Source organism: Furipterus horrens, unplaced genomic scaffold, assembly GCF_987537825.1.
Source record: "Furipterus horrens unplaced genomic scaffold, mFurHor1.1.pri manual_scaffold_1, whole genome shotgun sequence".
In the NCBI taxonomy this organism is placed as follows: domain Eukaryota; kingdom Metazoa; phylum Chordata; class Mammalia; order Chiroptera; family Furipteridae; genus Furipterus; species Furipterus horrens.
In genome coordinates, this window is record NW_028327171.1 from 175,112,496 (window position 1) to 175,138,564 (window position 26,069).

Below are 26,069 nucleotides of genomic sequence, written 5' to 3' on the forward strand. Positions count from 1 at the left end.
ATTTGTTTTTCTCAGGTTTGTAAACCCAACTTCATTTGTATATGGATCAAGGGAAGACTCTGAGCCTGAAACCTGCATGGCGGAGAGAGTGAACTTCACTTTCCACGTAAGAAAAGCTGATTGTGTTGGTGTTTGTAACAGAAGGATGTTACTGATGCATTGCTGGAGAGGACATCATACCCCCATGACGTCCTTCACCCCTGGCCCAGCACAGCCTGCTAGAGCAAGGAAGGAGCTGCCACACAGGCACTCATGCCCTTTCCACTCAGGCTGCTGCTCCTTTCTCCCATTTTTCTTGTCCCTGTTACTCAACCCCACATCCCTTTACAGTACAAGTGGGAATGAGCAAATAGGAACAGAGGTAGCGCCTGAGACTAGCAAAGTTATGGGAGAAAGTGACTCTGCTAGCGATGCATACAGAAACAGGATAAGTCAAGGGAAGGCATGTTCAGGTGCAAATCAGTGAGCTCTCTTCTTGGCTGAAGCTTTATAAAAGCCCTAAATTTACCAAGTCAAGTCAACTCTTACTCCCCTATCTCCATTTTGAAAGTCTATTTGGTCAGCCTTTCAGGCAATAGATATATGACCTGTGGTAAGTGATGAATCATTTTTTCAAGAATCTTTTTTAAAAGTAAAGAGTAGTGTCATTATCTAGAAATATTAATATACTAATATAAGCAAATTTAAAAAATTTTACTATCCACTGAGATTTTTGGTGCACCATGACTACTGATGATTGATAAATAATTGGAGATGGTGTCCACAAAAATATTTTTTGAACCAAAAGCAGTGCCCAAATATTCTTAGAGCTATATAACAGTCTTTGGAACATCAGTCAGAATTTAGGTGCATTATGATATTTTGCAGGGCGATGCTTTTCAAAATCTGTGTCAGAATCACTTGGGGTCCAAAATACAAATTCCTGGGCCCTGCAGCAGATCTTCAGAGAAGAATGACCCTAAGATCCTACGGCAGCTGTACATTCAAGTTTTTGTTACACTAGTACACAGCAGTATTGAAAAAGGTAGCTCTCTGCTTTGAAGTCCCAAGAAATGGTCCTGTCAGAACCCAGCTAGACTCTGGAAGGCTTATTTATTCACTTATAATTAATAGTTAAGTATTTTCTAAATGACAGTGATGTGATTGGGACTGGATATACTTTCAGTCTGTGGGTGTGGTGAGTCTGTTCTAGTAGGAATGTGCTCTTGGAGGCCTAAATGTTACAAGGCAAACAAGCATGGAAAATATTGTAGGTTAGAAGGGTTGTTTGCAGGCTTCAGAAAGACCTTGTCTAAAGATCTGGGCACTGCTGCTTACACATGGCTGCCACTGCCTTGGAAATGCGCTGTGCTTTCACGGCCTAGCAACTGCCTCCTGTCCCAAAAGTCAAGGACACTCTCTTCATCTATCTCTTATCTTTCAAATGATTATTGCCAAGTCTGTGAGTCATGCTATTTCATTCAGGTATTGTGGCACATCTCTTTTTTGATTTATTGTATTGGCTTTATAGTTAAGCTCTCAGGAGGCAATATTTTGGCCCAATTTCCTTTTACAATCTCCAAATTTATCAGCAACAATGACATATCATTCCCTTTTGCATTATTTTTTAAAAACCTATTGTATTTTTTTTCTAAAACCCAATAACCTACCCCTTTCTGATTTTCTGTGTGCATCAACATTCTAATTACCCTGAGTTAAAATACCTTTTATTCACTCACTGCTGAGATATCCCCACAGAGTGATTTTGTGAAAATATCATCAGATTTAGAATTAGAATATGGGGGCGTTGGCCCTAATTCTAGTCATTTTCCATGTTCATCTGGGGCACATCATTGACTAACACCTCTTAGCATTTTCTTGAGCTGGCAAGTAATTAAAAACCACCTCACCTCATAGGATAGTTATAAGGACCAATCGATCATGGCTTTTTAGATACATAATGTACCATACAAATATGCATTGTTTCTGTTTCTTTCTTTAGACTATTTCTATAATAAAACATCTGCCTGGACATTTTGGCCTAATTAATATAAAAAGGAGAGAGGAATAAGTTTGTAATTATTAACAAACCTTTTAACTTCGCACTGTAAATATTCCATATTCCTTTGCTATGTAGCTGCCTACTAAAAACCTCCAGCACTATGCATGTGGCATGAAACATATAGATTCACCTAAAAGCTCATTTGTGTCTGTACTCACATTTATAAAAACATTTAAAAGTTGTTTTTTTCTCCTTCTTATCAGGTTATCAACACTGGCCATAGCGTGGCTCCAAATGTTAGTGTGGAAATAATGGTACCAAATTCTTTTATCCCACAAACTGATAAGTTGTTCAACATTTTGGATGTCCAGGTAAAAAATGTGTTCCTTCCTTTATTGTAAGTAATACTGATAAAATGGAGATTTCTGTTAACTTATTTCAGTCACACTTACTCTAAGCTAAGAATTCCCTCTGCATGCATTGGGTACACTTTAATATTATACATTGCTTTAGAACTGTAGGATAACAGTGGAGCCTCTGCATTTGACATACACAGTAACAGAATTAAGCCCTACTATCTTAAGTACATTTTCTTTGTGATATGGACCTCTAGAAGTGATTTCATTGGTAGAAATCTCCATAAAACCTGAGATCACTATTGGGGAAAAAAACAGTATTTCAGCTTTTTTTAAAGAAAGAATATTCAAATCACTACTTACGAATAAATATTACTTTTACTCTCCCAGTTTCAAGACAAGCAATCAATAAATAAACTTACTAAGTAGGTTTGAGATCTAATTTTTAGAAATCTTACTTGAATTCCAAATTAGGTCATAGGACATGATGTTATAACACATTACTGTTTTGTTTTGTGTCTAAAGCCCAAGAAATGTTGAATGCCATGCTAATGTTCAAATGTCCATTTTTCACATTGCCCCAATTTCTGTAAAGTTAAGGTCATTATATCAACTTAGGATCTATAGCCAGCCCTCTAAAATTTTGCTGGGTTTTTGTTTGTGTTTTTGCTGCAGAGATTTAATCAGTCCCAAATAAATCTGTCAAAAATATTTTTGCACTTTCAGAAGTACTTAATATATTTTAGAAAAGATAAGCAAGCAACTGGAACTTTCAGAACCACGTAGCTTTTGCTGTTCTTTCCAATATTGATTACAATATGTTTCTTGCTTTCTATCTTTTATAGACAACTATAGGAAAATGCCATTTTGAAAATTATCAAAGAAAGTGTACATCAGAGCAGGAAAACGGTGCAATGAAGACCATAACAGATATGTTTAAATTCTTGTCAAAGACGGATAAGAGGCTACTGGTAAGTTTCAGTTTTTCCTGGTAGTTTTTGCTTTTCAATGTACGGAACTGAAATACTTAAAACCAAGCGTCAGGGGGTTTGAAATGTCAGTTGAGTTTAGGAGAGAAACAAGTTCAGGTCATATTCTTGCACACGAGGAAGAGACATAATTGGAAATTTGATACAGACCCAGGGTTGAATATATACTATATGTTTTCATTATTTAGCTAACAAATGCCCATTTTTTGCCAGTCAGCCAGTCTTCCAGACCCTCTTCAGCTGAGCAGGCTTTATGAAATGAGATTAATTTTGACTCTTTATTTTAGTGAATTTATGAGGAAAAAAATAACTGAGGAAGCAATCTTACCCTTCAGTCTATCCAAGTTTTATAATGAACATAGAACATATATCTTAGCAAGATTCTGATTAGGAGTCTTTCTTTTAAGTCTGTCGTAGAAGGTTCAGTTCATTAAAATAATGAAAACACGTGCTCTAGTTCAAATACTTTGTTTTTGTTGTAATTTATAAAACAAACATTTCTGTTTTGTTTAAAAAATTTTAAATGCCACTAACAAAAGAAGATCTTTAATTCCATGTTTATAGCAAGATACGCTTTATAAATGCCATTAAGAAGAGCAGACTTTTATTTCCATGTAAAATACTTTAGCCATCATTTTTTAAAATGTTGAAATTTTAATGTAGCTTTTTTATATTCTTTTTAAGTACTGCATGAAAGCTGATCCACATTGTTTAAATTTTTTATGCAATTTTGGGAAAATGGAAAGTAAAAAAGAAGCCAGTGTTCACATTCAGTTGGAAGGCCGGCCATCTGTCTTAGAAATGGTAAGTGTCATATAAGTGACAACTTTGTGAATAAATTCATACAAACACTGCAAACTATATAAATAGGATGGCATGTAAGGAGGCCTTCAACAAATTAAAAAGATATTAATAAAACTAAAATTTAGAGTGAAACTTTAAAGCTGTTTTAATTTATTACTTTAGCTGAATACATTGTCTAAATGGCATGGTTTTAGTAATTAAATGGATAATCCTGATTGTAAAATAGACTACAGAATAATAAAGAGTTTTATTTTGAAAAGTATGTTCAACTGCTCATGGATCTTGATTGAATCAAAGAAATTGGCTACCTAAACATTTAACTATTTAAAATTCTACTTAAAATCTAATATTAATAAAGCTAAGAAGTAAAATTAAGTATTTCATAAAATCAAATTAAAACAGCAAATGCATCAATAATAAAACACAAATACACAATACACAATAACAAAACACTGTTAAGGAAATGAACTTTGAAAGACTGAATTAAGAAATAATTAAATACACCTTGGACTTCTTCCTACAAAGGAATATATTATACATATTTATGAAAAGTACTTTGAGATAAAAATGGTTTTATTTGGAGTTCTGTTCTTCAGTTTCCTTATGTGATTAATATGGGTAATATCTCTTTTATAGGACTGTTGCAGATTAAATGAGATGATTTTTTAATAAGGCACTTAGTACAGGCATACCTTGCTTTATTGTGCTTTGCAGATACTCCTTTTTTTAGAGATTGAGAGTTTGTGGCAACATTGCCAAGTCTAGCGGCACCATTTTTCCAATAATAGGTGCAGGTGATGTTTAGCATTTTTTAGCAATAAAGTATGTTTTAATTAAGGTCTATACATTGTTTTTAGTCATAATGCTATTGTACACTTAATAGACTAAAGTGTAGTGTAAATGTAATTTTTATATACACTGGGTGGGAAACCAAAAAGTCATGTGATTAATTTTATCGCAATATTCGCTTTATTGCATTGGTCTGGAGTCAAACCCACAATATCTCCTGTAGAAGGCCTGCCTGTACTAGTGTATGGCACACAGTGAGCCACAGAAGAGGGCAGCTATTATGTTTTGTAAGAGAAATATTTGAAACTACCACATGGTGGTCAAGAAGATGCACCAGATAGTGAAATAAGAAATGCCTTTTTTAGTTTGTTCTAGTTTAAATGGTGCTAAAAACTAAGTCCCGGATCAACAAGGTACTCAGACTTCTGCAGTTTGCCTTCTCAGATGCTCAAAGCCCAGTTTTTTCAACAGAGGGCACCATTGGCACCTTAGCCCAGATAACTCTTTGTTGTCAGGGGCTGTCCTGTGCATTGTAGGCTGTTTGGGAGTTCTGATGATCTCTCACCTTGGATCTGGTAGCAACACCTCCCAAGTCCTGGGAGCAAAAATGCCTCCAGACATTGCTGACTGTCCTCTACGGGATGAACATCATGTTGGAAACCACTGCTATACCTTCTCTCCAAAATGTTGAGTATACTTTACATAGTAGTTTTAATTTCTGAGGGTCATAGACTGCTTTAAGTATCCAACTCAAGAATATTTTCTGACCTATCCCAATGAATACACATATTTTAAAAAGCTCGATTTTGCATACAATTTCAAAAGTCCTTAGCATCTGTGGAGACCACCCACAGATTCCCAAGCTCTGTGGATTCTGTGTTATCACGTTTCTGTATTACCTAGTAAAGCTCCGAGTTCATCTACTAATTTTATATTTGAGCACTTTAATTATTTGTACTAGATTTTTCCATTTCAGTATGAGGTAGCCTGTATGTATTTGATCCAAGCAGCAAGATGACAACACTGCTTAGACATTTTTAAAAGCCCAGATATAATGAATTTTAGGAAAGCTTTATCAGGTGAAGAAAGTCTTATTTGGGAATATAAATAATTCAATACCAAGGGAAAAATACACTGGTAACTAGCAAATAATATTTAAATCAAGTTATCTTCACAGTAGCTATGTTTAATAAAAGGATTTCAGTAAAGTGATGCCATATAAATGAGACCATGCCTTTAGAACCAAAGGAAGCACTGCATTGCAATTGATTGCAAATGGTGAAATAAATTGGGGAAGATAAATTGTGAAAACTTCTAGATAGCAGGTAAGGATCATGAGAAGTTAGTTCTGTTAATACATGTTTTCATGAAATAAAACTATGAATCAGGCTACAATGATGTTTCTTTTATTAAACAGGATGAGACTTCAGCACTCAAATTTGAAATAAGAGCAACAGCTTTTCCAGAGCCAAATCCAAAAGTTGTTGAACTGCACAAGGATGAGAATGTTGCACATGTAAGATTATCTTTTTTAAACTGAAACATTAAGATTGTAGGGGAAGTAGTACTGCTAGGGTGTTTAGTCAGGAAAACAGATTTTGACTAGATCATGGAGGGCTTAAAATACTTTACTGAGAGTTGGTGTTTTCCACTGCTGGGAGGAGGGAATAACAGACAGCTTGTTCAGGAGGTGAATGCGGGCAGATGGACTGGAGGCAGCAGCACAGAAAGAGTCCATCATGCTTAGTGGTTCTGCTAAAGAGTTACCAGTGTTTCCTATGGATATGTCAAACCAGCAAGAGAATGGGATGATGGTTGGTTCTAAATACCATCGGGGATTGTGTGGGGGTTTCGAAAGAAATAGGAGCAAAAATTAAAACTGGTGATTCTTTATTTTGTTTAATTTACGTAGGTTCTGCTCGAAGGATTACATCATCAAAAACCCAAACGTCATTTCACCATAGCGATTATTTCCATTAGCTTGCTCCTTGGGCTTCTTTTACTTTTAATGATTTCATATGTTATGGGGAAGGTAAGCCTTTCTCTGATACTTACCAATGTTATACCACTAAAAATGTCATCCCTGATTTTCTCAAAGCCAATTTGCAACCCCCAAGTGAATACACAGTACTGATCTCATCTTAATTCTCCTAACTTCAGTACCAAAGTCCTAGAAAAATATGCCTTCTTAAAGATAACTCATTTTCAAAAAAGCATTTGAGAAACACTGCACATTACGTCAAATGTCAATTTTAAGAGAGTTTACACATGTATCAGTAAGTCCTGCAGTAATTTTAAAAAATCTCTTGAACCCAATATTTCAGAAACTTAAGTTTTACTGACTACTTGGGACACAGTTCAAGAAATACAGCAGGTCCTCAAATGATGTTATTTCATTCAACTGTATTTTGCCCTAAATGTTAGAAACTTAACTCTTGTTTAAGTAATTAGCCTATTATAAACCTATTTTTTAAAATATATATGTTCTATCACTTTAAGTGAAACAATCAACAATGTTAAGTGAGGACTTACTGCACTGACTGTAGTTATTACATGTATATAGAATATCTAAACTAGTGATTATGCAATTGTTTTTTAGGCTGGCTTCTTTAAAAGGCAGTACAAATCCATCCTACAAGAAGAAACCAGAAGAGACAGTTGGAATTACGTTAACAGTAAAAGCAATGATGATGATTAAAGACTTCTTTCAAATTGGAAAACTAATAACAGACTCAGGTATAATAAAGAATTTTAAGACATTGTTTACAAAAAACCATGAACTTTGCTCAGAGTTCTTTCATGTACTTCTTCTACTCATAACCTTGTGACATACTCTGTCTTAAGGCAAATGAAAAATGCAAGAAATTATATTCTTTGAGACAAAAATACTACAAAGGTGATATTCAGTACATCCAAAGATATTACATCAGTTCTTAAGTGGATAAAATGACTAGAAAAACACTAAAACATTCAATTTATTCAAGATAAAGAATCCGTTGAAGAGATCTGGAAATGAAAGTACATCTGAATGAAATCATATTGAGGAAGTAAACTCAACTGGAGAAGTCTTGGACTTGAAATATTCCTTTAAAGAAATAAGTAATAATTCATTTCTAATAAATCTTTGAGACTTGTTTGAAATATTTTCTTTAAAAATTCTGCTAAATATTTTTAAAGAGCTGTTTGCCAATTTCCTAATGAATAAGAGGAGCACTGTCATTTTAAAGCATATTTTACCTTTAAGACCTTTATCTGTAATATATTTCCTATGATTATTATGGGCCTGAAGAGCCAACTTCGGACTGAACTTTTATACACTGGTTTCAGCTTAATTAGGCGGCTTTTGAATAATTATTGTTTCTATAGCTATGGATTATATAGCTATGGATTTCTTTCTTCTCTCTGTATATACCTAACTTTTTTAAAGACTGTATATTTATATAGGCACAAATCCATGAGTCCTCCTATAACAATTTTTTCAAGAGCACCCAAGGTAAATTTTTAATATCCATCATTAGTCAAATTTTTTGTTTATAAAAACAATAATACTTAAGAATTCTAATTTATATTCTGAAACAAATGGTGAATGTTGCACTTTAGCTGATATTTGAAGTACAAACACACTGATATATGTAAAATATTAAAACTATACCTCACAAATATTTTTTAAAAAACCTATGTTCTGCAAAAACAATGAGTGGGGCAATATTTCATACAGATACTCTAAAATACTAACTGGATGTTCCCCTTTTCTCTTCAAATGTAAGTAAACATTAATGTGTTTTCATCAGCTCTATAAGATCATTCTCTTTTGCATGGAATTGGGGGAGAAAGATCAGAAACTTAGCAATACAGATTTAGTTTATATCCAGTGACTATAAATGTAACATCAAACTTTCCGTGATATATGTTTTAGTGATAAATGAAATATTTTAAATAATTTATCCTTAAATGCCTTTACATTTGCAAATATAATCTTTTTGTAATATTTATTCTTGTGTATGAACTAGATGCTGATTGTAGAATATAATTTCATTTGAACTGGGCTAAAGCTTTCTTTATATGTATAAGAAGATTGTGGCCAAATTTTGGATATCTGTTGGAGGATGTGATCAAATAACCTAGAGGCTGGTCTTTAATATTATGAAACATTTCTTTTTATGAAGTCCCTGCCAACAGCTGTCTTCCTCAGACTGCCTAATGCCTGTAAATCAGCCATCACAAGCCTGAAGGCTGTGATCGGCGCACAGAGGTTCGTGAAGGCAGCTAAGCAGTGAAGCCCAGTCACCACAATGGGCACGAAGACTCCTGAACTCTTTGTGCCAAGAGAAATTAATTACATTTATGTAATATTTTTAAGTATACTTATTTTATCAGAAGTTATTTTTTTTTCCATTATAAAAAGCCAAGTAGTTCAGGAGAATGTCTAGACTCATTGGTAGAAACTCAAACCCAAATCTAGATTTCATTCTCAAGGATAATACTTGAGGAAATTTAAATTTGGTTCTTTCCTATTCAGAAATGACAGCATTTCCGGTATTATTGAAACCACTGAAAACAATGTGTTATAATTGTCAGAAGACATTACTTTGAGGAGCAAGAAAAACAGCAGAGCTCCCTTTTCGGCCAGATTCTGCCCAGTTAGATATTTTGCATAGTTTAAAATTTGTTATAAACTTTAACATTACATACCTGTATTATGAATTTTAAAACCCTACTACTTAAAAAAAGTCAACTGAGTTGTTAATGTTCAGAGAATATTCACAGAATTGGTACCACAACAACTTAAAGGATTCTTTTCTTGGTAAGTAGTCTAGGTACTGAAGAAATTTTGAAAAATAATAGTTCTGTTTCTGGTTATATCTAGCTGTGTGATTTTGAAATTTATCCTCACTGGATTAGGTACCTCATTAGGAAAATCAGGGCATTCTTACATGAACTCTGGGCTGTTTGTACCAGGCTATAGCATATTTAACATCAGAATTAATGGGCTCAAGTCCTGAGAAATGAAAGAATCCAAATTACTTCACTTTGGAATTACCTAGGCTAAATATAATATACCATGATGTTGAAATTTTAAGTCTATAAAATGTTTGCATTCAGTTCAATAACCCAGTTCCAAAAGAAACAGAATGCAAGTAACCTTTGGTATATTTCAAAGCTAATTTTTAGTAACACCAAAATAGCAAACTTAAATTCTTTAAAAAATAAGAGATTTTTTTCCCTCTTAGGGTATCTGTTTAAAACATGACCATGTTCCTTCATGTTAAAATTCTAGTTCATATGTTTCTATTATAAACAATTACATGTTACTTTAGAATCATTCATTTCTTCCATGTAGTCTCCATAAAGATTGATAAGTCTTGGGTGCAATCTACAAAAAATAAAATGTGTGTGATTGATTATTTTATCAACCTACTTTTCTGTTACTTTTCAGTTGTACACCAATTGAAGTACGGTGCATAATACCAAATATAAATCTAATGAAAGCCAACAAACACGCACATTCATGGCAAAGCTGCAAACTAGAAAAACTGGGAAAGGGTGTCAATAAATCAGCACAGAAATTACTATAAAGCCCATTTCACGGATTTCCTTGATTGACTAATATTTTACATTTTTCTGTGAAATCCAGTCAATTGTGCTTATAGAAAGCTCACATGTAGTGGGTTACCCAGGGCGCCCCTACACACTACCCATGAGTCATAAAGCTTACCAAGAATGATTCTGGATGTTCCTAAATCTTTTTATTAAGTAACAAGAACAACTACTATAGAATGATATGTAAAACTGTTCCTATGTAAAGTACGTTGAATGCTTTGGAAATATTTGATAGACTGAACTTCTCAACATAACAGTGCTATTGTATTAATTATTGGCAAAAGGACATTTTAAAAGACTAATTGATTACATTGTAACAATCTACTACTCAGATGGTGTAACATTTAAACTTTTGATCCATTTTTTTAAAATTCAAAGTGGAAATTGTAGACGTGCATTTATACATAGTTTATTAAAAATAGTAAGTCAAAAATGCCCATACTACCCCAAAGCAGTCTACATATTCAATGCAATTCCTATTAAAACATCAATGGCATATTTCACAGATCTAGAAAAACTATCCCAAAAATTTATATGGAACCAAAACAACCCCCCAAATAGCCTCAGCAATCTTGAGAAAGAGCAAAGTTGGAGGAAATAATAATACCTGATATCAAACTGTACAACAAAGCCACTGTAATCAAAACAGCCTGGTACTGGCATAAGAGTGGCCACATAGATCGTGGAACAGAACAGAGAGCCCAAAAATAAACCCATGCCTTTATGGTCAATTAATATTTGACAAAGGAGGTAAGAGCATACACTGCACTAAAGACAGTCTCTTCAATAAATGGTGTTGGGAACTGGACTAGTACTTCCAAAAAATGAAACTGGACCACCAACTTACACCAGAAAAAGCTCAAGATGGATAAAAGACTTACATATAAGTCACAATACCAGAAAAATCCTAGAGGAAAATATAGGCAGTAAAATTTCAGATATCTCACATAGCAAAATTTTAGTCAACATGTTTCCTAGTGCAAGGGAAACAAAGGGAAAAAAATAAATGGGACAACATCAAAATAAATGGGACAACATCAAATTAAAGAGCTTCTGCATGGCTCAAGAAACTATCTTAAAATGAGAAGGGAACCCAATGGACAGGAGAACATATTTGCCAATCATACATCAGATAAGGGTTTAATTTCCAAAATACTGTACATAAAGAACTCATATAACTCAATGCCAGGAAGATAAACAATCATGATGAAGACAAATTAAAAAGTAGGCAAAGGACCTGAATAGACAGTTGTCCAAGGAAGACATACAGAGGACCCATAAACATATGAAAAAATCCTCAACATCACTAGCCAACAGAGAGATGCAAATTGAAACCACAATGAGAGATCACCTCACACCTTCCAAAATGGCATCATTAATAAATCAACAAACAAGTGTTGGCAAGGATGTAGAGAAAAGGGAACCCTAGTGCACTGCTGGTGGGAAAGCAGACTGGTGTAGCCATTGTTGAAAAAAGTATGGAGCTGCCCGAAAAAAAATTAAAATGGAACTGCCTTTTGACTCAGTGATTTCACTTCTGGGAATATGTCCTAAGAATCCCAAAACACTAATTTGAAAGAATATATGCACCCCTATGTTCATAGCAGCATTACTTATTGTATAGTACCCAAGATTTGGAACAGCCTAATTGCCTGTCAGTAGATGAGCAGATAAAAAAGCTGTGGTACATTTACACAATGGAATACTATGCAGCAGTAAAAAGAAGAAATCCTTACTCTCTGTGACAGGATGGATAAACCTGGAGACTATTATGCTAAGTGAAATAAGCCAGTGAGGGAAAAACAAATACCATATGATCTCATTTATAAGTGGAATCTAATGAACAAAATAACAAGCAAAATAGACTCAGAGGCATAGAAACATGGAACAGACTGACAGTTGTTAAGAAGGGAGAGGGAGGTGGAGACTGGTTGAAAGAAAGTGAAGGGACTAGTCAAAGAACACATATGCACAACCCATGGACATGGACAATGGTGTTGGGATTGACTGTGGGGACAGGGGTTACACTAGTAGAGCGGGGCAAGAGGGGGAAAATTAGGACAACTGTAATAGCATAAATAAAATATTTGAAAGGAAAAAATAAAAATAATTTCAGAATGCCAATGTAGAGACTTGTAACAAAAGAAAATTCTTTTACTCTCCATAACAACTAATGCATAAATATCAAGGCATACTTTATTAAAATTGTATATTTACCTGTTTAGCCTTCCTGATTTTCTAATTAAAAAAATACACCCCTAGCTTTGGTGGTTACAGAAAGGTTTCCATTATACTGTCAGTTTTGGGTCTCTGGTGGACATATAAGGCAGTGAAGCAAGGGACTTACTTAACGTGGACCTCTGATGTGACCTCCATTAAATCACCATCTACATTCCATGGGAAACTGGTATTGGAAGCAGTTTCATGTGGTTGATCCGCCTCCTCTGGATTGTGGGCACCGGTTTTATTCCTTGGGTAAACTTTTACTTCTTCAACAGTGTAAGTCTCAACAAATGGAAAGTTGAACTAAATAAAAGAAATGCAAACAATCATGGTACTTCTTTTGTCCCTAACTGCTAATGCAAGTTAAGAAAGTTCACAGTGCTCTCTTGCAAGTACATATGAACATGCATGCTGATGTTTTTATAGCTTTGAAACTCTATAATGAGAGATCCTCAATTTCTCTGGAAGAAGAAACCCTTCTTCTGAAGCTTTCCTACCTCATTTAGATCTGGCAACTGTGCAAACTTGTTTTATGACAAATAGTAAATCTCTATGAAGTTGTATACAGTAATGATATTGTGAATTTCCAATTCAAGATAATCTTTATTATTGGTCTGTTGATATAAAAGATTTACATAATCCATTGACTTGACTGTTAATTTGCCAACTAGTTTAGCTGATCTAAAGCAACTCTAGTGTTTCACATTTGGAATTTAATTAGGAAGAACCTAGGCCTCTGCTTCAGATTTCCCATCTCAGGTATATGGCCTTGGAGACAACTTTCATATTGACACTTGTAAAAATTTCTAATCTTTCATTGTCTAGATAATCATTCATTGCAAAAATAATGAGTTTTAAATCAGTCATTGATAACTGGCTGTTGTGGGTTAAACTGTGTTCCCCATAAAGATATCTAGAATTCCCAACTTGTAGTGCTTGTAGTGCCTGTACATGTCACCTTCTTTGGAAAGAGTCTCCGCAGATGTAATCAAGTTAAGATGAGGTCATTAGGGTGGGCACAAATCCCATAGAACTGGTGTCCTTATAAGAGAGGAGAAAGCCATGTGATGAAAGAGTCAGAGACAAGTGATGCTGCTGCAAACCAAGGAATGTCAAGAATTGATGGCCACCACCAGTAAGTCTATTATCTTAAATCATCAGTTTTCACATATCTATGTCACAAAATGAAACTCCATCCATCCATGCATGCACATTTTTTACCTATGAAGCCACAGATGTTGTTAGACAAGACTTCAGGGAGCCAAGAGCTTAATATCTTGTATGAGGGTATGCTGGGGGCATGAGGAAGAGAAGCAAATAGTTAAAACTGTGACACATGTAAATGCTTTGATGGTGCAGGAGAGTTAAATGATAGAAAAGGAGACAGGGCAATGCAGCTTTGGATGTTGGCTGAGCTTTCCATTTGAGCTGAGTCTTAAAGAACAAACAGCCTATAGAAGAAGGGAAGAAGTCCTAGAGAGGAAAAAAAAAACAAAACAATAGTTGCAAAATAGAGCTATGGCATGGTCAAGCAACTACCAAAAAATTAGCATACTGTGATACTGATTGAAGTACTGGCATTTTGGCATTTAATTGGCAGAATAAATGCCTGTTTTAGAATTTTAAAAATAGACTATGTAATGTTATGGGCTGAATTGTGTCCTTCCCCTCTCCAAAAAATTCATATGCTGAAGTCCTAACTCCTCATACCTCAGAATGAAACTGTATTTGCAGATAGTCTATAAAGAATTTCCTAAGTTAGACTTTCGGCCAAGATGGAGGCCTAGACAGACACGCTACATCTCCCCCCAAAACTAATAAGAAATACAACTACCTCAAAACTAGAGACAACCAGAAGTTCCAGAAAATCAAGCTACATGGAAGTCCAACAAAGAAAGAAATAAAGAAATACTCATCCAGACAGGTAGGAGGGGCGGAACCGGGGCGGAGAGGATGTGGTGTGGTGGCAGCAGTGGCAGCGGCAGCAGCAGGCTGGCAGAAAGTTCAGTCAAACATGTTTAAAAGTTGAGAAGGACACCTGGGGAACACTCCTAGCACCAGACCAGACAGCATGGCTCATGGTTCCAGTGCTGGGGGAAATAAAGCCCTATTGCTCCTGACTGTGTGAACAAGTGGGGGTTGGGGCAGAGGAAGAAACTGATGGTCTCTTAGTAGAGTCCACTTGTTTAAAATGCCCCCACGGTCCTAGAACATCTGCAAAACCATCCACTCTGGGAACTATGGCCAAAGCAACAGCTAGAGAGGTGCCAGTCCCGTACAGAAGTGGAAAAGTGCCTGGAAAAGGGGCGAGTGCTGAACAAGTGGTATCGTTCCCTCTCAGACCCCTGCCCTACATACAGCACCACAATGTGGTGAAATATGTCACCCATACTGATGAATACCTAAGGCCCTGCCCCTTAAAAATAACGGGTGTGACAGCTCTACCTAAGACACCGAGGCAAACAAACACAGGAGCCTGTCAAGATAAGGAGACAGAGAAGCATGCCCCAAAACAGGGAATGGATCAAGGTTCTAGTGGGAGAACTAAGCGATAAGGAGATAGCCAACCTAACAAATGAGGAGATAGCCAACCTAACAGAGTTCAAAACACTGGTGATAAAGATGCTCACAGACTTGACAGATATGCTTAAGTATGGAAAATGCATAGTGAAGAAGTGAAGACTGCTAAATGAAACAAAGGAAAATCAACACAAAACCAATGGTGAAGGAAAGGAAACCGGGGTTCAAATCAAGGAAGAAAAAAACAGTCAACCAGTACAGAATGAGGAAACAAGAATTGAAAAAAATGAGGAGAAGCTTAGGAACCTCTGGGACAACTTTAAATGTGGCAACATCTGAATCATAGGGGTGCCAGAGGGAGAAGAGGAAGAGCAAGAAATCGAAAGCTTATGTGAAAAAATAATGAAGGAAAACTCCCCAAATTTGGCAAAGGAAATAGACATACAAGTCCAGGAAGCACAGAAAGTCCTAAAGAAGCTAGACCCAAAGAGGACCACACCAAGACACATCATAATTAAAATGCCAAAGTTTCAAGATAAAGAGAGAATCTTAAAAGCAGCAAGAGAAAAGCAGAGAATTACCTGCAAAGGGTTGCCTATAAGACTATCTGCTGATTTCTCAGAAGAAACTTTGCAGGCAAGAAGGGATTGACAAGAAGTATTCAATGTGATGAAAAGCAAGGACCTACAACCAAGACAATCCAGCAAAGCTCTCATTTAGAATGGAAGGGCAGCTAAAGTGCTTCCCAGACAAGGTAAAGCTAAAGGAGTTCATCATCACCAAGCCATTATTATATGAAATCTTAAAGGGACTTATTTAAGAAAAAGATCAACACTATGAACATTAAAATGACAACAAACTCACAACTATCAACAACTGAATCTAAAAAATAAAAACAAACTAAGCAAACAACCAAAACAGGAACAGAATCAGAGGCATGGGGATCATTTGGAGGGTTACCAGCTGGGAGGGGGGAGGGAAAGAAATGGGGAAATGATGCAGGGATTAAGAAGCATAATTGGTAAATACAAAATAGACAGGGGGGGAGTTAAGAATAATATAGGAAAGGGTGAAGCCAAAGAACTTACATGCATGACCCATGGGCATGAACTAAGGGGTGGTGGGACAGCTGAATGGGGGGTACTGGGAAGAGGGGAGTAAAGGAAAATAAATTGGGACAACTGTAACAATATAATCAACAAAATAGGCTCAAAAGAAAAGAATTTATTAAATTAAAATGAGATCTGTAGGGTGGACCTCAATCCAATGTGAACAGAGTCCTTATAAGAACTAGAGACCGGGACGCAGGCATGTGTACACAGAGGACAGAGCACATGGGGACACCACCAGAAAGAAGCCCTCTGCAAGCCAAAGTGGCCTCAGGAAAAACCACAGCTTTAAACAACTTCTAGGACTTCTCACACTCAGAACTGTGGAAAAATTAATTTCAGTGTTTAAGCCACCCAGTCTGTAATATTTGTATGGCACTCTAGGAGACTAATACAATGACCAAAACAGGCAACCTGGTAGAGGATGGTGAGAGGTGAGGCAAGGGCCAGAATAAGGAGGCCATGGAATACATGCTGGGAAAACTAGATGTTCTCCTGATGACGAGAGAGACCTGAAAGAACTAAGCAGAAGAGAAATCAGATATGTGTTTTAGAGAAACCCCTTTAGAAGGAAGTATGGAAGACAAGACCACAGAAAAGGAGGACAAGAAGAAAAATACTGTAAGCAAGAAGGAATTCAGGTTTGAATTAAGGTGAGGGAGAAATTTCAGAAACATTTAAGAGGAGAGCAAGTACACCTGCTTGGTGGATGGGTTACGAGGAAGGAGGGAGAGAGAGGAATGCAGAGTAGCTCCTGGATGGGTGGAGTGATGCCAATGACCCTTGTAGGTCACATGGAAGGAGCGAGCGCCTTTAGGGAAAAAGGCAGTAAGATCGGCTGTGGACGTGCTGCACTCAAGATGCCTCTGAGTTTTATAACCTCGGCACACAGGAAAACACAGCGGTCCTGCAGGTCAGAAGAGAAGATGACACTCAGTCCAAACAACAAGGGGCCAGGAGATCACCCAGGAGAAAGTGTCATGAGAAAACAAGAAGGCTGCAAACAAATCCCAGGGTAAATAAACATTTAAGAGGTTTAAACTCCCTGCCAAAAATGATAGTCAATGTGAATGTAGAAATATATAGGTGGGGAAAACTTCAGACATAGGGTGGAGTAGAAAGAAACTGAAGGGTAAGTTTTACCTTCTATCAATTGTACACAGACACGGAAGAGGCAAGACAAGTTATGCCACAAATGATGGCTTTCAATATGCCCTACAGTTGTTAATGTATATGAACATGCAGTTCAACCTGGTAAAGACAGTTCAGAGACGTAGACTGTTGCTCTTCTTAGGCTGAAGTGCTGCATTTTCCTTCCTGGATACCAGAACTGCTACTATTTAGACAATAGATTATATAATCTTATGTTTTCCTGGTCTTTATAACATTATATAATTTATATAAATATACATTTTTTAAAACTTCATCATGAAGAAAAGAGACTATATACATGAATATGTGTGTATGTGTCTATAATTTTTTTAACAAATGTATGAAATCAACATTGCTTGAAAGTAGTCACCTTGAAAATCAATCTATTCTTGATGTATGTCATTATGCAAAACATTTTATGATTTCTTCAAAAAAATTACAGAGCAATAGCATGAACTTCACATTTTGGAAAGAGCTAGTCAATCCAAAGTAAACCTAATGAAATAAATACACACACACACACACACACACACACACACACAGAGGCAATAGTTTCTTGCATCAGAAGCAAAACATGACTGGTAGAGTACATGGAAAGAAAGGAAAAAAACTGTTATATCTTGCATAATATAATCTCATTTAAAAATTATTTTTCTATAGATACAGAACTATATGTACTATGTCTTTGTCTTTATTTCATCTAAGCATCTATTACTTTTAAATTCATGTGGAAAAAGGATGTCTATAAAAATTATCTTAAAAATTTGCACCTTAAGCAACTCCGAAAGAAACCTTCTATAATTTGTGCAATAGATGCACCCCTAAAACAAATATAGAGCTTCTTAGAGCACATTAAGCTTAATATTCATTTAAGTTCTCACTTATTTAATACAAAATGATTAGAAAAATATATACCAAATAATGACACTGATTATCTCTTGGAATATGGTATTTTGAGTGCTTTTTATATTGTTCTCCTGTTTCTATATTCTGACTTAGAAAAAAAATGAGCATGTACTATTTTTGGATTAAGAAAAATAGTAGTTTGTTTTAATGCTTAGAAGTTTAGTAACATTGAAAAAGGCATACATTCCTTAAAAAATCAATAAATAGCTATATTTCCCAAGACATACATACATAAAGTCATTACTTAGGCTCATGACCTACTTTACCTTTGCTTTTGTTTACTCTGTCTCCTTAGAGATTTATATTGAAAGAAAGTGGGATTATCTCTAATTGTTACGATAGAATTTCCTAAACACTTCAGTTGTTGCTCCATACACACTAAACAAATAATATAGTGGGCCAAAGTGAACTGAAACTTTATGAGGACTGCCTAAGAAAGTCTAAAATTATAAAGAGCAAAACTGGGAGCCCTGTAAGGCCTGTCTACAGAAGCACGACCCAGCTGCTAGTCATTGGCTGGATTTACTCTCCTCCTCCCACGTGTTCTCTCCCAACTGCATCCTGGCACAATTTTATACCTTTAAGAGGGTGTGAGACTTTAGGGTTTTACAACTATGCCTAGGTACCTCAAGATTCAAATTTCAGAAATTCACATATTTCCAGAATTGGTTTCCTAATAGTGGGATCAGAGTATCTGTCAAAAGAATTTGGCTTGTGATAGTTACTGTTTTTCTTTAAAACAAATCCCTTCAGTGGAAAAACCATTTTGTCTGTCTATCCATCTATCTATCTGTCTGTCTCTACAAACATCACTACACATTATTAGATTTGAATGCAATAAATAATGTTTGTATTAAAATGGTGTACTTTAAAATATTTATCTGCAGATCTATTTTAATAAATAAAGGTAGGCAGGAGAATTGAAAGTCATAATTTTAGAGAGTCTGCTGTCATAAAACCAAGAAGACTAAAAATCTCAGATTTCACTAACTTCTCATTCTGAAGAACATTCCTAGCATGTGATTTTTATCATTAATTTACTTCATATTTCAATATAACACTCCATTTTCTATTTTCTCTTTGCACAAAACTCAAACAAAAACCCACATATATAATCACCAAGCCATAGCTCAAAAAAGGCCAATGTGTATTAGCACTGATGGATGCATTTCAAAATTTGGAAGAAGCACAGGTTGAATAAAAATTAATGTATTCAAAAGCAAATACAGCCTTCTTCTGAGCCAGAAGTTGATGTCCACTCTTGCAGCAGAGCTCTGTCCATGATTAATAGCTTTGCACATATGTAACACAAAGAATTTACTATACCTGATTTTTAACACTGGCATATCTTTTCAGGTGTTTTATAAATTCTGGTCTAGAAGTGTTCCGTGCAATTATAAGAGCCATACTCCCATTATTTAATCTGAAATTAAATATTTGTATTTGACATTAAATTTATTTATTAAGAGATTACATCAGAAATGACTCTGTATCAAGCCTTTTAACAAATATGATGTTAACTACAATTTTTAGGCAAGCTAGATAAATCACCACCATATTAAATTTATTTAAAAGTCTTAAATCATATTTTTCTGTGCTATTTTTAAATGACACAGCCTTTCAAATTGGTTTTATTAAACAATTGGCTTCCTCTCGGTGAGCTCTTACGATCAGGGCTTTTTATAAAATGAACATCATGCAATCTACCAATATATCAAGACATATTTAAAAACCAGTGTATTTACTTAAGGATTCTAAATGTGAAACCATGTATGTCTTGTAAAGATGTATTATAGAACAGTTAATGTGTACAAATGGCATAACAAACACTTCAACACTTTCTAAAATCTAAAGTTAATTTAAATGTTGATTTACGGGCAAGTCTAAGTGACACAGGAAACTGAATCAAACTGACCCTTGGATGGATGACACAGAATGAACAAATGCTGCGACACATGTTCAATTAAATAACTGAGCGTTTTAATCTTGCATAACTGCTTGGTTCAATGTAAGAGGCTGCAAAGTTAGAGTGTGTGATTTATGGCCGAAGAAGCCACCCACAAATGCATGTAGCTTCAGAAAGCCATTTGCAGAAACACGTGCAAATGAATTCTATCTCAATTTCAGTGCAAATATAGTTATTCCAATAATAACAACAAAGAAATGTTTAAAAAGAGCTCTTTAAATCTTGTGGAAGCTCAGTTTAGAGCTACAAGGGTCCTGGGAGATTACCCTTCATTTCATCAGTTTATGCAGCAGGAAAAGAAGACCTCAAGGTTAAGTTAATTGTTGAAAGGCACACAAACAAAAAAATGATTGCAGAGCCAGAGCTCTTAATTCAGGGTCCGATGCTCCTTTGACCTTCCATGCCATCTCTTACCAACCTAAAATAATACCGAAACTTTCTTTTTCAAATTTGTTTAATTTTTACTCATAAACATGAAAATCATTTTATATTCCACATTTCAACACTTTCTAATAATTAGAACACACCTTATGTGTCTGAAAATTAATAAAAATATCATTTTTTTCTCTAACTTAGGGTACTTTCATGTTTGTTACCTTTATATCAATTGCCAAAACAAAATAATAATAATAGCAATCCTTTTTGCTAGATGTTAATCATTCTGGTTAAATATTTTACAGGGAATATTTTGAAACTAATTAAAATAATGTTATAAATTGCCACAGTACATTGGTCATCCTTTTATTCCATCTCCAGGGAAAATCTAGATTCTTTCTTCAATACTCCACAGAAATGGGAGAGAAATTTTTTCAGACCAATAATAGATTGCCACTGAAAAGAATGTGCAAGAGATGAAATATCTATATCTTATGGGTAAAATAATATATAAAATATCTCATGATGTTTTATAGAAAATGTGGGCAGTAGATTCATATGTACCACTCTTCACATTAAGACTGAAATGTTTATTCTGATTAAAGATTTCACATATTCACTCATACATGCTTTTCACACTAAGGGTATTTATGTCTGGACTAAAATTGGAAACCAGAATTAAATATAATATTCTCAACTAGTATATGAATATAACTAAAGCAAGCAAAATGACATAAAATAACATAATAAAAGCATGTCAATAAAACCAAAGGAATATTATCTTTCCCTCAGTGATGTTAAAAAACCAGAGTAACCGTCTGATCATTTTTCCAGTTTAACAGTTGTTTTGAACTTACTCTAATGACAAATTTCTTAAAATCTCTAAAATTATACAGTCAAGGAGAGAATGCCTGTTCATAATATTCTAGCTAACCAAGAGTTGAGGGGGATGGGTATACTGAAAGAAAATTTTGGTTTATTGAAAAGTATTAATGATTCAATAAAATACTAACCTGGTATTAGGTGCCAAACCTCTAGGTGCCACTGAACACAGGCAAGGAATTGCCATAATGCTGACATTCAAGAACTGACCCTGGATCCTCTGCCACTGAGCATTACAGTCTAGAGGTAATGAAAGGGATTGGTTACCTTCCCTCACCACAGCAAAATGGCAATAGAACCTGGTTCAGTTCTCAAGGAGGTACTTTTAGACTCACCAGATTTGGGAGATCCCTGTGCCCTCCTAAAAATAAGAAAACAAAAACAATCACAAAAAATAATGTATTAAATATGAGAAAATCACAGTATCCTATATTACACATGTTAAATATTTTCTGATATCAAACAATAAGTAAAAATATATGAACAATTCCATTACTAAATTATATTGCATTGATTTATTTATAGGTAGTATCACCTGTGAAAAATGATTTTCATTGTTTTAAAGACTACAGCATTTCCTTTGTGTGACATTGATTAATATTTGTGTTCCACACTCAACGGAAACTCTCATGAAGACAGAAACTGTGCATTTGGTTTACCTGTCTGTTTTTTGGCTCATGTATCCAACGTGCTTGGAATGTATGAGGCACTCAATAAACAGCTGTTGGATGGATAGATGATGGATAGATGGATGGAATGAATGGTTGTTTCAGAAAACAGAAACCAAACTACATGGCCTGCTAGTATCTGCAGGACTCCACAAATCTGTATTATTCCCTAGGATGTTAGAAAAGCAACCAAATATCACAAGTCTAATAAATTGTTTATATGGAACTATTTTATGCTTTAAAGAAAGATACAGTTGTAGATATTACTTTGAGCTTTTCCCTTACCTTTCTTGCAAATCAGGAGAGCTATTCAATGGTAAAAATGATATTTCACAGTCCTCTGGCCTAAAATACAGTGAAATTTATCATTAACAGTCACTGATTATAGGATAGAGAATTCTTGGTTTAAGAAAAAAAGACTTACTTAAGTTTTGCCAGTGCCTTAATTACTGCAAAATCCTTCCGCTGGTTAGGGGACATCCATCGATGTTTTTCTGCCAGAGCCAAAGTTCTTCCACCAAAGCCAAACATGGCTGAGAAGCCAAAGCGGAGAAGCTTGCCAGTGGTGCTGAAGGTGCAGACATCAACCGGTTGTATGTGCCCTTGAGTGTTGTATTAAACGTTAGTCCATCAATGAGTGCACGGTGGTGCCAGTTGTCAAAATGGCAAACACAGAAGAAAAGAGCATACTTATTTACTCATAGAAGACCCCAAGCTACTTTATACCATAATGAATATCTTTGCTTTCTCTTTGTCTCTCTTTACCTACAACTACTGCAATTGCTATTTACAACTGTTTCAGGTACTAAGGGAAGAAATACAAAGCAGTAAATTTTGCAGCTTCTAGCTATTTCATATAAAACAAGGTTTAGAAGTGAGGTTGTAGTACGTGTGCAAAGTACACTTAGATTTAATAGCAGTTTTGCAGTGCATTTGAGTTTATATGCTTTCCATCAATTGGGATAATAAAAGGTTTAGCGGATGAACACTGGCTAAAAAGTGTTACCGTGAACTTTTTTTTTTTTTTTTTTTAATAACATGATCCTACCCCTGGAGTCTTGGTAAGTCAAACAGTACCATTTAAATAGTGTGCATGGATTTTCTTGACCTGGAGTTTTTCTCTCAAGATTATAGCAAAACTTCATTTACTACTCTTCCTAGCATCTGTATTGTGAAAAGACAGGCAGTCCAAACACTGAAGCTTTGCCTAATTGACTTTTGGGTTTTAACCAAACATTTCTCTGCTTTGAAAGACAAAGAACCTGTGTTTCCTCAGGTAAGTCTGACAGAAACAAAATATCCTTCTTTATATTAATATAAAAACTTCTTTGTAAAACAAACTTTTTTGAAATAATTCTTACCCATTATAATGTGCAAAGTTGCAGTAACCACATGAGCAATTCCATGAAGAGAATGTGCCAATACATTAGTAGAGCCTGCCAAATCAATTTTAAAACATGTACAATCAATGTAGCATATGTTTTAAATTAATCATTTACTCTTACTTTATACAATGTCATTATGTAATATTCAGATGATAAACCAATGGGAATTTATGTTTACATTCACAGCTTAGATGTACATCAAATGGTTACTAAGTAATTGTTTAATCTTTTAAAAAACTTAAAAATTAGAAAATCATTTACAGTATCTTCTTACTTACAGATTTTTTCATCATGAATGTCTATTTTCTACCAAAATTTACTAGCTATATCAAAGTCTATGCCTTCCACCTTCAATAAAGGGGCTTCTAACGTCACCAAAAGAAGCACCAACAGCAGAATAGTGTCTCTAGAGAGCAAAGACAAATGCATAAATACATAAGTAATGAAAATCCAAATAATAACTAAGAAAAATATACAAAATCACTACAAAGTACAGAAGACATGCTTTAAATACATTTAATGAATCTTAGAGGTAAGCTCTCATCCAAATGGGGATTCACCTTTATTATCTGACATATGTTATCCTAGGTGAAGAAAATATTTAATTCCATGGTATTTGCCATGGTATGAAAATCTGTATTGAGCCATTATAGATTTCTGATTTTCATAAGTATTATGATAATTTAAAATCCACATGAATTTTTCCCACTCATAGAAGAAGAATTCTTTCAAGTCAGCCCCTATAACATTTATGTCTCTGAAATCTTGGGGTACAGGGGTGCTTCTGAATGGGACCTGTCATTCCCAGGAGGTAAAAAGGGTTTAAAATTAAAAAGCTACAAATGTTCTTCAATTAAAGAATATGAGAAAGACATCCATTAATTGCTGAGGGCTGTGAAAACATGGATGTGTTATGTACCATGACTTTCAAGGTAAAGACTTATCCCTGGATTTGTTAATCAGGAACATTCCCATGTAAGTGTATGTTAGCCTCTTCAATTTGTGTCACTGTGAACCAATGCGGGCTTGGGTTGCTCAGCTGGAAAGGTGGAGGTAACTCAGACATTATCAACCAAGACTGTCATTAAAATAATAATAATCGTTAGGGATCTACCTAAGCATGAATGATTCCCAGACCTCTAGTAATAGCTATGCAAAGAAAAGTCCACCTTAATCAATTGGTAAACTGGTTCCAATTACTTGACCCTTGTCACTCAGAATATGGCCCAGAGTCCAGTAGCAATGACAATACCTGAGTGCTTATAAAGACCGACTCTCAGGCCCCACTCCAGACCTACGGGTCAGAGTCCGCATTGTGTAAGATGCTCAGGTTATGTGTATACTCATTAACCTGGAGAGGCACTCTTCTAGAATGCATGGTCCAGGGATCAGTAGCATCAGATCCGGGAGCTTATTAAAATGACAAATTTCTGGGTTCCACCTATAACCCATCGGTGTGGAATGTCTGGGAGTAAAGCCCAGGTAGGAGTTTCAGTTTCAGCAAATTTTCACGATGATTTCTATGCACCCTAAGGTTTGAGACAAGTGGCCCAGAAACCTGTTACTCTGTGGATCTTTACCCAGGACCCAAATACCTAGCCCTTTTTAATGATCCTTTGACCCTCTACAGCCTGCCCTATGGCCATCTAATTGCTAATTAATCTGGGCTGGGGAGGTCGGGGGAGGAAACAAATCAATGTATTTTTCTTCCCAGTCAGATTTATGATAAAGGTTTTGAAGGAGGCCACATAATTAGGGTGAGATATTTAGGATTATCAATGGCTTACAGTACCCCATGAAGCCCATTTCCTCCATTACCATGGTTAATTAGGAATGGCCATAAAAGCATTCCTCTAGAAAGGTTATTAAGAAGCATAATGTAATGTTGTCATGTGCAATAGAGAATGACACATATCATGACTCAAGAAAAGAAAGACTGTTTATTCCCTGTGAGTCTGAAGTATGCTAAGCATGCCCACGCACACATGTTTTTAGAATGCTATCACTTGTTTTATTTTTATGTCTTCTCAGGCTTTACAACTTGGCAACGTGGCGACTTTTCCATAATTCCATAGAATTTGGCAGTGATAATAGGCATGACCGGAAGTCAAAAATTATTTTAGTCATCTTCTACTCTAATTAACCTGTACCTTAATCCTTAAGAATGGTATTTTAGATTCTAAATTAAAAAGAAATAATATTGTAATAACTATGAGTGGTGCCAGGTGGGTCCTGAAAATGTCAGGGGATCACGTTGTAAAGTTTATGATTGTCTAACCACTGTGCTGTACACCTGAAACTAAGACAAAATAATATTGACTGTAAACTGCAATTTAAAAATATATTTTTAAGAAATTTAAAAA

General features: G+C 35.3%; 2 protein-coding genes across 2 annotated transcripts in view; one reads left to right on the forward strand and one right to left on the reverse strand.

The window, feature by feature from the left end:
• The window catches only part of ITGA4 (integrin subunit alpha 4), an 86,113-nt gene extending 75,776 nt beyond the window's left edge, over nucleotides 1-10,337 (forward strand). The window contains exons 22-28 of the mRNA XM_090281305.1: nucleotides 16-106; nucleotides 2,245-2,352; nucleotides 3,183-3,308; nucleotides 4,011-4,130; nucleotides 6,337-6,435; nucleotides 6,832-6,951; nucleotides 7,519-10,337. Coding sequence (XP_090137431.1) covers nucleotides 16-106; nucleotides 2,245-2,352; nucleotides 3,183-3,308; nucleotides 4,011-4,130; nucleotides 6,337-6,435; nucleotides 6,832-6,951; nucleotides 7,519-7,617 — 763 coding nt within the window. The 3' untranslated portion in view covers nucleotides 7,618-10,337. The remainder of the gene's footprint in view (nucleotides 1-15; nucleotides 107-2,244; nucleotides 2,353-3,182; nucleotides 3,309-4,010; nucleotides 4,131-6,336; nucleotides 6,436-6,831; nucleotides 6,952-7,518) is intronic.
• Nucleotides 10,146-26,069, reverse strand: part of CERKL (CERK like autophagy regulator) — a 101,418-nt gene continuing 85,494 nt past the window's right edge. The window contains exons 6-13 of the mRNA XM_090281291.1: nucleotides 23,683-23,757; nucleotides 22,746-22,923; nucleotides 22,607-22,666; nucleotides 21,989-22,014; nucleotides 21,785-21,893; nucleotides 19,757-19,853; nucleotides 12,868-13,046; nucleotides 10,146-10,293 (exon numbers count right to left, since the gene is read on the reverse strand). Coding sequence (XP_090137417.1) covers nucleotides 10,212-10,293; nucleotides 12,868-13,046; nucleotides 19,757-19,853; nucleotides 21,785-21,893; nucleotides 21,989-22,014; nucleotides 22,607-22,666; nucleotides 22,746-22,923; nucleotides 23,683-23,757 — 806 coding nt within the window. The 3' untranslated portion in view covers nucleotides 10,146-10,211. The remainder of the gene's footprint in view (nucleotides 10,294-12,867; nucleotides 13,047-19,756; nucleotides 19,854-21,784; nucleotides 21,894-21,988; nucleotides 22,015-22,606; nucleotides 22,667-22,745; nucleotides 22,924-23,682; nucleotides 23,758-26,069) is intronic.